We start from the raw sequence: 13,481 nt of genomic DNA on the forward strand, positions 1-13,481 counted from the left end.
ATCTGGAAAATCTTTGGCATTGTAAACGATACAAATAATCTGATTGATTCAGGGTGACACAATAAAACGACATTTTGAGGGGTTAAAAATATAATTTTTTATACATACTGGTAACATCTACATTTGTAAAATATAAAAATAATTTTCATGCCAATAATTGTTAGGATTTATACAATGCGTAAAAATACGTATTATATATATATACAAATTAATTCATTATAAAAAAATAACACAATAATAAAAATAGGTAGCCAACATTATAATTTATATCTAAAGCCCTAAAGATATATAAATACAATAAAATGCATTTGCTAAAAATTTAACATCATTAGTACATAATAAGTACATTAACTTATCAATTTAAAAATTTAGTGAAATTGTACATATTTAAACATAAATGATGCAGAATTTACATTTGATACATAAATTACTGATACATCAGTGGCGACTTTTGAGTAAGATACTGCATTTATTGCGTTTTTTATCTATTTTCAAACTATCAGTAAAAAATACTACATTGTAGATACACAGCAAACCGCCACTGAATTACATTAGCAAGATTTAAATAAATAGACAAATAAACTACCCCTTCTGAGCCTTCGCTGCTTTTTAATGATCAAAATAAATTGTATAAATATAGAAAAAAGATAGATTCAGTTCAGTTTAGTATAATTATTAGGCCCCGTAGACTGAATTTTGTGTTTTTGTGTCGAACTATTCAGTTCGACACAAATATAAAAATCATCCAAAATATACATTTATAGGAGAGTGAACCTTCTCGGCTACCGTTTACATAGAAAAATATATGACAATAGAAAAAAGTACATCATCAACAACTCGTATAACTTCAAATAGATATTTCAGAGTAACCGTTAGATATATATACCTAGTTTTATTAATCATCTATGCAGGGCCGGCCCGAGGGGCAGGCAGTACAGGCGATCGCCTGGGGCGCTAGATTTTGTGGGGCGCCGTGATACCAAATAAAGGCGCAATATTCACTTAAAATTATCAAACAATATTGTTAAGAAATATAATCTGATATTAGTTTTTATACACTACTGTGTACTCTTTAAATTATTTCACACGTAAAAAATCACAACAAAAAATAAATTATAAATTCTTTAATACCCACAATCGTAAAAAAGAGCATGTTGTCAAATATAATATATTATTTATATAATTTGAATTATATTTTTGCGCTCATCAAGTATTAATAGGGGGGGGGGGGGGCGCAAATTTAGTTTTTGCCTGGGGCGCCAAATAACCTAGGGCCGGCCCTGCATCTATGATGACTCACTAATACTTTTCTCTGATCATAAGAAAGGTGTAAAAATATGTACGTGTGTGTAACAATACTTAATATGGGTATAAGATGGAAGTATTTAATTATACATTTATATTTTTATATATTTATAAATATGGCGAGAATACTTGATTCCCTATTTAATCATCTTTAGCTTCGGTTTTAATGCTTTTTTGCTTTTTTCCTTCTCCCTGAAAATCAAAACATGTTAGTAGAAGATTGCACATACTTGCAAATATTATTGAGTTCAGTAATAAGTCATCGCGTTTTTAACTTTCTTGTGGTTTACCGATGCTGGTATTTTCTTAACTAATTTAAAATTGAGCAATATAAAAAATACGATCACTCAGTACTGGCGTATTATAAATAATAAAGCACATTTCTCAAAATGCAAAACATGCAAAAACCCAAAACCGACTAAATTCTAATATGTATTGAGTAATTTCAAGTCATACCATGCTGTGAGTTGGCAAATGGGAGTTAAGCCTGGCGGCCAATGCTCTTAGTTGATAGACCAACTTTACTTTTTCACGCCACTTTTCCGTAACGAGCAACAGAAGCGTTGTGGTGTTTCCAGCAAACAAAACGAAGAATATTGTGGCGATAGCAGGCACCTAATTAATTAATCATAATGTTTAACATGCACCCATGCGAATACAAATTTTCTAAAATTAAAACAAAAGTGCAACACAGCAAACGACGAAAAAAATATAACACATAATTTAGATATTATTGTCGTTCACTTAAATAAGCTTAAATAGAATGGGCGAAAATTTGCTATTTAAAATAACCGTATTTTTCTATCATACCCACCAAATTCGGTTAGCATCAGATCTTACTATAAAAGCAGAATGATTTTAGAGTTCTAGAAATTTGCTTAACAAGAAACAATCTTTTTGAACCCTCTTCTTGAAGTTCTTGAATTGTGAGATAAAAAAAAATATCTTTAGCCCACTCTATATAAGTTTACCTATAATATTTTGAAGTCAAACACTCAATGATGTTATACAAAATCAGTCAAGCATTAGTTTAAAAAAAATCAAAAATAAATCATATATACCTCGAATATTTTCAATTGAAAAAACCTGAATTTCGTAAACATTGGCACTTGCATAAAGAAGTGAGTCATTGATTTTTGTTCATACCGAAATAATTAACAATATCATAAAAATTGACACAATTTTATTATTGCGTAAAAAATGAGTTAACAATTGATTCATATTTAATTGACATAGATAAATGGAATGTTTATAATAATATATTTCAATATGCAAACTACTGATGACACTCAGGTTGCGTAAATAAGGAAACAACACGTTCCACATATATATAAATATGTTTTCATCCTATAACTTTAATTTCATACATAAATTGTATGAGTCATTAATAAAATAGCTTTCCAGCACCCCTTCTAAAACTGCTGTATTTGTACCAAATGATTTGATAAAAATATTATGCAAATAAACGAGAACCATTAAGGAGTGGCCAAAACATGACATTAAAATTATAAATTACAAAATAAATATTAATGCTATTTTTATTTATAAAAAAATGACACATCTACTATAAAGATAATTGAATTTCAAAACCAAATACAATATAATTCACTTATTATAAATATACTGCCAAAACACCTTTACATATTTGTTTTTAAATTTTACTACATATGAGATGTTGAAATTAATGGGCAACTCAACAAATGCAAAGTGTTTGAGAATGTTAGGGGCTAACTAAATTCATGGGTTTGCTATCAGTCAAATTTAAAAGTATGGGAGATCACTTGTTGCATGTTGCATTTGACACTATTTTTCTTTTTGAATTTCGTTTACTTTTTTAAAACCATTCAGCGTTATGTATTTTTTAATACTAAAATAAAAGTATTGACTTGGTGGAAATATTAATACTTTGGTGTTATTAATTTAACATACTTACTATGTCGTAATGGAATATAAACACATTATGGTAAAGTATATTCACACATTTTAGAGTTAAAAATAATGTAACTTAAAGCTTACACTAAAACGCCAACGACTCACTGGTTCGTCATATGTTGATTTTTTTTACAAATTAATTTTTTAAAGCAAGTTAACGAATTATTTAGCTGACTAAAAAAATCACTGGTGTTTAAAGGGTTAAATAATTATTTTGGTAGTGTAAAAATATGTCACTTTTTGTCATAACATATAAAAATATACACATTTAAAAATCGGCGGAAATAGGGAACTGTAATGTGTTAAAGTCAATTTGTTTTTATTACCCAACGGTTCACATTGAACAGTCACCAAGTATAACAACCTACTTGGAATTTGTTTATGCATGTACATATACTCCAAGAAAGGCAAAGATACCCATTTACAAATTCGACTAATTGGTGTAAATATTTATTATTATTTACCAGCACGCCAAGCATATAAAAAGTAAACAGCTATGCGAAACTTATTAGGATTATGATTTTACTGCCTAATGATAAAAAAGGGACGCTTTGTTTTGGATATTTTTATAATTAGTGGGATGACGAAATACTGAGCGATTAACGAACAAAAATAAAAGAAAAGATTACTTGAAGAATGCTATAAAATATACCTATATATTTGTGTGTAACATGCTAATAACACTAGTTTACAGCGATTTTGACAGTCACTTATTATGTAAAATCGCGCGCTGATTCCGAAAATAATAAAAAATTAAGAAAGTAGAACCATTTTCGAGATATTGCTAAATTGTCGTATTTTTTATTCTAAACTATTTTTACTTAATTGGAAATATCTTCGTATATAACTTCTATATTTTCAATCAACTTTGATAAACGGCCGCTTATTTTCTTTGAAATAGATCGAGCTTCAACATTCTATAACACAACCGAGACTAATTTGTTTTCTTTGGGTAATTCACAGTACGATCAAATTTTTTTCTTGAATTTGGTTAAGCATGATTCAATATTGTCGATAGATTCGTAAATAGTGCCTGAAACAATAAACTGATTGGAAAGTGTTGTATAGAATTTATAGGATATTTAATTACCTTTAATTTAATATAAAATACTTTGCAATTAGCGAACTAGAACTGAAAATATTTGCATTTAAGTAAAAACATTTTTTTTAATGAAAAATACTTAAATTGGGCAATATCTCAAAAACTATTCTGTTTTCCTAATTTTAGACTTCATTTACTAATTCAGCACATGATTTTATATAAGCAATGACTGTCAAATTAAGATTTATTAATAAATATATAACCTTGTAAAGTGTTCAAGCAAAATGTTCAAAGCTCTCTGGGTTTTTCATACTGAATTTCGTCTTAATTCTTCAATGGGGACAATGAATTATTTTATTGTATATTTTTAAAATATTATTGTCTATTTTAAATATTTTATATATCTAATTATGTAAAGGTTACATATATTATTATGTTTTAAATTTAATATTGATATTCCAGTTAGCCCCTAATAGTTATGATAATAATATTATCTCTACATAAAGTATATTGTCATCCTTTTACAATAAAAATACTTTTAAATATTGACAGATAAATGAATGTCATCTGCATAGCAAACTTGAGAAAATACGTATTTATACAACAAAATGGATCAAACATATACACGCATATCATCCGTAAACCAAAATACAATCAATCATAAAACCAATATTACATAAGATATTGCACAAACCCTGATATTAATAAAACAATAATAAATAACGTTCTACGAAAAAATATTGATAAATGCATTACATTAGATATGCGCCTAAGATTGTATGTATCCTAATGATTGAAAAATAAATAATTATAATATCAACGTGGTAACTTTCGTGCCAATAACATAACGATGACTAAAGCCGTGTGACTAGTATATTTATTATAAATCATGCTGTAATGACGTTATCCAGACGATCAACGGTTACCACCGTACCTGCTCTGACAATTTTTGCGGTATCACCAGCAACGTGGTCACAATATTTCCGATAAACAACACCAGAAAGGACATACTCAGCACAGGAACCTATTGAATAATTTCAACGTAAAAATACAAACATATTTTTGGATTATGGGATTCCGTATATCTCAAACAATCCTTTCTTGTGATAAAAAGAAACGTATTGTACACTGAGACACACGGAATCTGAACAAATGTTAGCACAGAAGTAGATTCAAGTTATGTATTTAGAAATAGACCTGGAAGAGAATAGTTCTATTTTAGATTTCATAATAAGATAATGAGATCTCACCTGCCAAGTCGCCTCCGGATGAAAGCTGATGTGGAACAACGTGTAAGCGTTGTACAGTTGAAACATGTAACCGGCGAATAAGAACGGAAGTAGATAGGACAATCCGCGCCACATCCAAGAGTGGAATCCTTCGATCGTAATGTCCATGTTGTGGCGAGCGCCGAGAGCTTTGAGTCGATATAGGACACCGCGCTGATATCGGAATTGTAAATATTGAACAACGCCTGTAAAAAAAATAAACAATTATCACCTGTTTCTCTGTAAATATTTAAGACTTTTTAATATACTATTGTCACGTGTCATAATCAATCGGTGGATTTAAAACAGTTTTTTAAATATATAACAATATTAGATCAGATTAAAGATTAGATTAATACTATTTTAATTGAACTATGTATTATTAATTCCCCCCGATAGCAGTTTCCTATAGCGTACTTTTTGTTACTGTCTGTCCCTTGACTTCGCTAGACTTATTCTGTGACAGGCAAAACGCCACCGCGCTATAACATTCCAAGGATATTCATCACAATACAGTATGAAAATATTTATTTTTGTATAGCTATGGAAAAAATTAAATCAAAAAGCAAATTAATGTATACGTTTTTTAATACATTATGTATACACTTTTCAGGGGGTATCAACCATTCTAATTTTTTTATAATAAAATTATTTAATTATGTAATACATATCTATTACAAATTTAAAAAACTATTAATGAATCTTAAAATATGTTTAGATATATGATATAAGACACTTTATATCCAACATTCCAATTTTAGTGCATTTAAAATAATACATAATCTTAGCTAATTTTTTACTTCAAAATTTAAATGCAAAACCCAAATAAATATAATAATTTATTCAATATGATTGTTCCACAGAGCAATCTGCTGAATTAAAAAAACAATTAGAAAAATGTCAAGCACCATATTATAAAATTCGAGAAGAAATACAGACAGAAGACAATAAAGAAAGCCTAGTCCCCCCTATAACGTATATTCCTATAACGAAGTTCCAATCTCTACGCTATAGGGGGGTCGACTGTACATATAATGTCATACTAGTCGAATAATTAATGAGATTATGAGGCAGACCATATATATTTCACAAACAATGACTTAAACAGGTGTCATTTATAAAAATATCTTAAAAGGATAATTACTCAAATTTGAGTCATCTGTAAAAATATTGAATTTAGAGATATTTCCATAAAAACCAAACAGCGATTAGTTTTGCATTAACAATTGAATATATTAAGATAGCATGTAAAATTAAAAACTGCAAGAAAAATAAAACTTAATTGAAATAAGAACATATTTTAAGCTATTAATGTATACAACATAGCAAAAAAAAAAAACATCAATTTTTTTGTATTCTCATGCAATAATACAAAAATTTCAAGTTGCTTTATCTAAACAAAATGTGAGTTGTTACTATATTTTAATAAAAAAATATTGTATTGATTACAAATTACAATGACAATCGATACTTCATAAAAAAATATAATCACCAAAATCATATGTGCATCAAATGTATATGCGAACAATATCCAAGGACAATTGAAAGAAAGCGACAGAATTAAAATAAATATATGTGATAGCTGCTTTTCATCTATTAGTCATTTTTTATATAAGTTTTTTTATGTGAGTAATTATTACTGGGGAATTTTGTATAAGCTTTTTCCATCAAACCGTTGTGTATGTATATGATAATACGTACTTATGTAAGCATTGAACCACATGAACTGATTCCGGAACAACTGCCATGGTTCGTTCTGTGGCCAAATCAAAAGGACTCCAGCGACGGCTGTCGATATGAAATGATGTAGCCTCCACCATCCCTTGATCCGCGAACCATTGACTTTCAATATGGATTCTCTTATTGTCAAAGTGCAATAATACCACACTAGTAAGAATATTAATATTAATTCAAGAGGCCTGAAGATAAATTTAAAAAAATAACATTAAAACATATCCATATAATACACAACAAATTAATTTTTTTACAAAATCATTACCTAAAATTTGTTATTAAATTTATGACTGCTAAAACAAATCCTATGACGCTGAGGATGAGTTTGAACTTTTCGTATTCATCTTTATATCTAAACCTAAATAAAAAAATATTATTTTTATTTATAATTATGTAAGTTCTAAATAATAGATTAAATTCTATAACGATTCTTACTTGTCGTTTTTATTCAATATTGAAACATTGACATTTCCTAAAATGATTCGAAGGTACACACTGTTCTTTTTTGGTAACGTCTGTTCAATCTCGTGTAGTTGTGCATTTCTTTTCATCAAATCTTTTTCGAGAGCGGCGAGTTTTTCATCGTTTTTCGCATTCAACCCTGTTTTCTCCAGCCTAAAATGCATAATAGATTAGATCTCGTCGATAATGGATTAAATAATAATTAAATCTATGCAACCGACTTCTTCAAAGTGCTGTTGATGATTGACATTCGATACCGTTGATGCTGTATGTCTTTCAAGCATTTCGCCTGCAGGTCGCCGATCTCATCCAACTTTCCTACATATTCCCTGTTGGTCGTCTGTGAAAAAATAAATAAACGGTTTATCTTAATTGATTTGAGTACACCTTTGACATTCGCCTACATATAGTGTTCGGTTAGACATAATTTTCTTATCAGTAGATTATTAACTTATGTGGCGTTGTTATTTTATTACATAATGACTCAAAAATTGATATGACGTTATCGGCTTGTCGTTGCTATAAGTCAATAATTATGTAATAATATAATATATGACATGACAAGTGTAATAAAAAAGTATTTTTTTTACTTTTAATTAATTTTATATATAATTATAGTTGTAGGATTTAAGTCAATTAGACATTTATTACTTCAAAGCTTAAACTAATAAAATAATTAAGTTGCAGCCTTGAAAATTTCAACATTATCAGATTCCAATGAAAACGTATTAGTTATTATTGCCAACTAATTAAATGATAATTTTAAGATTGTTTGTTGATTTTGTGTACGAACATATGTAACAAAATCGTGCATGCAATTTTAAGAAACTACCTAACAAATGTCTGTGATTTCACATTTTGGCAATAATCGTATATTGCAATCGATAGTAGAATAAACCAAATCTTCAGGTCATTTGTATTGGTTTTGCGAGATTTTAGAATGATCTTATCAATTATCATAACCCTAACCAAGATCTTTAAAGTTAATCAGATGTAACATACATTTACTGGATTTTGTTATATATATTTTAATCCCATCAAACGTACAACTAAAACATAATTTATTTTTAACGCATATTATCCTGCAAAAGTTATACTATTACAATAGAAGGTATTTATAAATTTGCCTATATTATTATAGTTTATATAAAAAATATAAAATATATAGATTTATGGTAGGGATTATGATTAAATTGTTAGTAAAACAAATAGATATAATAATTTAAGTATGAGGATATGTCAAATGAAAATTCATGACATGTAAATTGTCAGCATAAATTGTACGAGTGACGCGCTTATTTGTCCATGATCTTGAGAAAAATCTTTAATCCCAGTTTTAGAACTTTATAGTCCACTTGGTGTAGTTACAGACTTTATCATCCATTTTCAAACTATATGTAATACTACTGAGAAGAAGTGAAACGGTAGTTAAGAATATCTGCACGTATATGTATCTTCTTGCCGTAATTCGCAAGATTTGGCACCTTTGAACCGCTCAAAAAAGCGATGAAAAAAAGAGGTTCAGGTCCAGAAAGAGGTGTAACAGGCAGTGAATTTTCTAGAGAGATTCTTACGCTTTCTAGAACTCTGCACGGTGATTCGGATTTATCCGCATCTCACCTCTAAAGGGCTAATACATCTTTTACTATTAATTATTATTAAAGATGAATAAGAAATGAGTGAGTAGTGAGTTAATTTTACGTATATTTCATTTATAGTAAATAATAGAAAAAAACAGCGATTCTCAACGTTTTATTGTTTTAATTTATTTTACTACTTGTTTGTATTAATGTTTTAATAATTTATTTTAACACTTATCTATTATAAAATTTCGTTAATTTATTTTACATATTTTTTTACGTATGATTCGGCTTTTGTGGATTTTTTTTATATCAATTCAGAGGCTCTCTGGTATGTTAATTTATTTCGTACTCTTCAATTTATTGGTATTATTTTCTATAGTAATCATTTACAGAAAATCAAATTTAAAAAAAATATTATATAAATATGTTTTTTAATTATTTTTTCTCCAGTCATATATGTAAATATACAATTATGTGGGGTACCTAAAAACAGTGAAATATCGATCACCGTACATGTACGGCAATACCGCTCAAAAGGTTAATATCATATATTATATGTATATGAAGTATTGTTAAAGATTTTTTTGCAATATGTTAAAATGTATTTTTTTGCGTTTTATCATTAGATTGGACACACAGCATTATCTTCGATCTTTATCGCACAAAATCTCATGTGTGATAAATGGATGCGCTGTGACCAAAAGGTAAAAGGTTATATTAAATGTATTTATACTGCAGTTTACAAAAACAATTTACTGAGTGGGATGTGATTGCATATTTTTATATATAAAAAAATCAATATTTGATTTAGTATTTTTTTGCAAATAGAATACAATTCTTTTTGTTCTTATATAAAATTCTTTCATTAAATTCCACTTGAAGAGAATCTCATTTAATCAATCAATAAATTATTGTTAAGCTACCCACCTAATAAGATTCAGCAAATGGTGTTATTATCCAATTGTACTTTTTGTCTTCGTTTCAGTTTTAGAAATATGTGTTGAAATGCGATTACGAAAAACACTCATAATTGAAGTCAAGAATGATTTTCAGGTGGTAAAAAATAAGAAAAATATGTATTTTTTACTTCAACAAAATATAAAACATTACAAACATAGAGTGTTAAGATTTAGAGACACATTATAATTGGGATTTATGATTTATATCAATATTAGTAGATATTTTGTGTAGTGGCATGACCACCTACTTCTCCAAGTATGTGGTTGCGCCACTATTCTACATCTTCAATGCGATGTGTTCATTTGAAAAATATATCCAGTCAGCCTGGTCCGCCATCTTGTTTCAAAATGGCGGCTTAACAAACACAAAAAATCGTAGCTCTGGTAATAAAATTGATGTTCATAATTATTTATTCGTAACTTTTTTTTTAATTTAAAATATTTTAGACCGTAATCTACTTGATTTTTACTTTAATAATAAAAAATGTTGTAACAATTAAAATTCGACACAGATATTTAAAAAACGATCGAGATGTTATTTTTGTTTTTATTAAGTGAGCATTCGGGTAAGGTGTCGCTTCTCATATCGGAAGGTGAAATCGGTCGAAATGTGTGACGTTCGAGAAAGGTGTCGCGTTGCGCGCTACGAAATGACATGACAGAAATCGGCGTTAGATCTTACCTCGAGCCCCTTGTAGTCAGAGACGAGATCGTCCCATTCGCGCAGGCACTCGTCGTACTCCATGTTAACAGCTGAGCGCTGAAATCACTCGACGCCGCGCGAACTGACTGATCCTACACCGTCGGTGTTGCCATAATGGTGTGCGTAGCTTCGAGAACGATCCGATAGCATACCCAAATAATATATGAAAGAGCTAAAATATTTATTAGCTAACAAATATTGTTAGCTAATAAATATTTTAAGTAATCGTTAATTAAATAAACAATTTAATAAAGCAATATCGAGAAAATTTTCAGAGGTGCAAATTTTTTAAATTTTAAGTTTTTAGATTTAAGCACGATCTAGAAATTAGTATTGCAATTTACACAAATTTATTATCCTTAAAACTTAACAGAAAATATGTATAGTTTTTAAAAATATCAAGAGGTTTTTCATCTTTCCGAAAATTTTTTTTTTTTGTATATATTTATGGTTACAGTGTTTTTTAAAAGTGGAACAAACTAAAACAAAACCTGCACAGCAGATCAGTGATATACGTCGGTAAATAATACTTTATTGACTTCAAATCCTATATAAACCATGGTGAACTCCAATTTTTTTCATGTCTGGGAGATAGAGAATTTTAATTTTAATCGATCATCAGAGATTACGGTTTCAAAGATTTTTCTATAACATAATAATAAATAAGTTATCGAGTTAAGTCGTGCATAGTGACATCTATCGATTGTAAACTGTATTTTTTGCTATCTCACTACTTAGCAGTTATTCATTGAGTTTACCCTGTTATAACCCAATGGACTAACACCTGTTATAATGCAACGAAAAATTTACAATAAATAAATAAATATAATCAACAATTGTTTTTTTTTTTTAATTATAAGCAAATATGAATAGTCTATGTTAGACATTGTGCATTCAATTTTCAACGATTTATATTTATTGCTGTTATGAAAATTGTTTGAAATGTAATGGCTTACTTTTTCAGAAAAAAATAAATCGCGCGAACATGAGCACCCAAAAGATTATTTTTTTCAATGTTAAATGAAAAACCGATAACAATAGTTTGAGCCAAAAAACTTGCTAATGATAAAGGAACACTGAACACAGGAAATTTAAGTTAAAAGGAACATTAGAAATAAATTCAGTATCTTTAATTACGGTTTTCGAAAACCATGGTTTTAGAGGAAAATATTTGCATTTAAACTTATCGGATATGACACAGACAATTTCAGTGTTATTTTAGGTAAAATATAAAATGCTCTATAAAAGTCTATTGAGGAATTCTTAATATTTTTAGTCCATAATTTAGTAATTCACGCAATCAATGGTGAGAGAACCATTTAAATGATTTACCGCAATTGCAGCTTTAAATTATTTTACAAGTATTGTACATCATTTTAAAACCAAACTCAAATTTAAACATAGACAAAAAATTTATAAAATGCGAAAAATTATACATTAAGCTGTTTATTTTATATATTTTTTCTTTACAGTGCTGCCTTTAGGCTGAAACATGCACCTAAGCAATACAAGATAGCTGATGGAATTATGAATAAAAAAACAAGAAAACAGACAGAAAATGTCACTTTATATATGTATATACATACATAGGTTAATATTGATTCTTGAAGTTATTTTTGAGTTATTTGGGAAACTACTTATTTAACACCTCAAACCAATTCTTGATGACAAACAGCTAATTCCGTCTTACAGTTGGCCTTCTGGAAAGACAAGTTCATCATATTAAGTGTTATTGATAATATTACTGGACATCGCTCTTAAGGTAAAGAGCACGGAGCTAGTATTTAAAATAGAAAACTTTTACATAAACCATATATTGTAGTTTGTTATAGATACTTTAGAGGCACACATGCGATAATTTAGTTTAAATATAGCCACGTTTTAGTTAAATTTCCAACAGTCATTTGTGTGGTGAAAGTACCGCAATACAATAAACTCGATTTTAAAAAAACTGTTAGAGAATAAATCAGTGACGGGGTTTATTAAAGAAAGGTTCTGAAAAAAATAGTTTTTTGGCTATAAGGAAATTCAAACTTTAAATTAATATTCTCCAGATTCTTTTTATATAATATTTACTCTATGAATAGCATTAAAATAACTTTTTTTATAGTTTAACGGTTAAAAAAATATTAAATTATTTTTTATAAAATAAAAAAAATAATTGAAAATAGTTCGCATGATTAGTTTTTAACAGCTCAACAAAGTATGTCTTTTTGCATTCGATTTGTTTTTTTTTTATCTAAAAAACGGCACGTGTATTTTAAATTGTTTATTGTTGAACGTTGAATGTTGAATTAAACATTTTAGTTGACTGAAAAGAGTCGCAAATAAAATCACCTGTGATGTACTTAAACAACTCATTAATTATTCAAAGATATCTAAACATTATCAAATACTTGTACTTTAAAAAATGTACATATAACTGTAATTTATTATTTAAAAAAAACTAAATTCATACTTACATTACTCAGAAGTTTATTTTTTGTGACACCA

General features: G+C 28.3%; 1 protein-coding gene across 3 annotated transcripts; it reads right to left on the reverse strand.

Annotated features, from left to right (window-relative positions):
- Positions 1-74: 74 nt before the first annotated feature.
- LOC148236947 (transmembrane protein 120 homolog) lies at positions 75-11,123 on the reverse strand. 3 transcript variants are annotated; one of them, XM_088183234.1, is made up of 9 exons: positions 10,968-11,123; positions 7,965-8,083; positions 7,717-7,896; positions 7,547-7,639; positions 7,249-7,466; positions 5,530-5,753; positions 5,214-5,303; positions 1,762-1,920; positions 1,308-1,497 (listed from the first exon to the last, which is right to left on the reverse strand). In XM_088183234.1, exons 1-9 carry the CDS (start codon positions 11,028-11,030, stop codon positions 1,447-1,449), a joined length of 1,197 nt encoding a protein of 398 aa, XP_088039360.1. In that variant the 5' UTR covers positions 11,031-11,123; the 3' UTR covers positions 1,308-1,446. The 3 variants fall into 3 exon arrangements, with proteins under 3 accessions (XP_088039361.1, XP_088039360.1, XP_088039362.1); XM_088183235.1 differs by lacking the exon at positions 5,214-5,303 and having other exon boundaries at positions 75-1,497; XM_088183236.1 differs by lacking the exon at positions 1,762-1,920.
- Positions 11,124-13,481: the final 2,358 nt, after the last annotated feature.

The sequence above is a fragment of the Plectrocnemia conspersa genome, unplaced genomic scaffold, assembly GCF_051122295.1.
Source record: "Plectrocnemia conspersa isolate PC_06_02 unplaced genomic scaffold, ASM5112229v1 ptg000003l, whole genome shotgun sequence".
Taxonomy (NCBI): Eukaryota; Metazoa; Arthropoda; class Insecta; order Trichoptera; family Polycentropodidae; genus Plectrocnemia; species Plectrocnemia conspersa.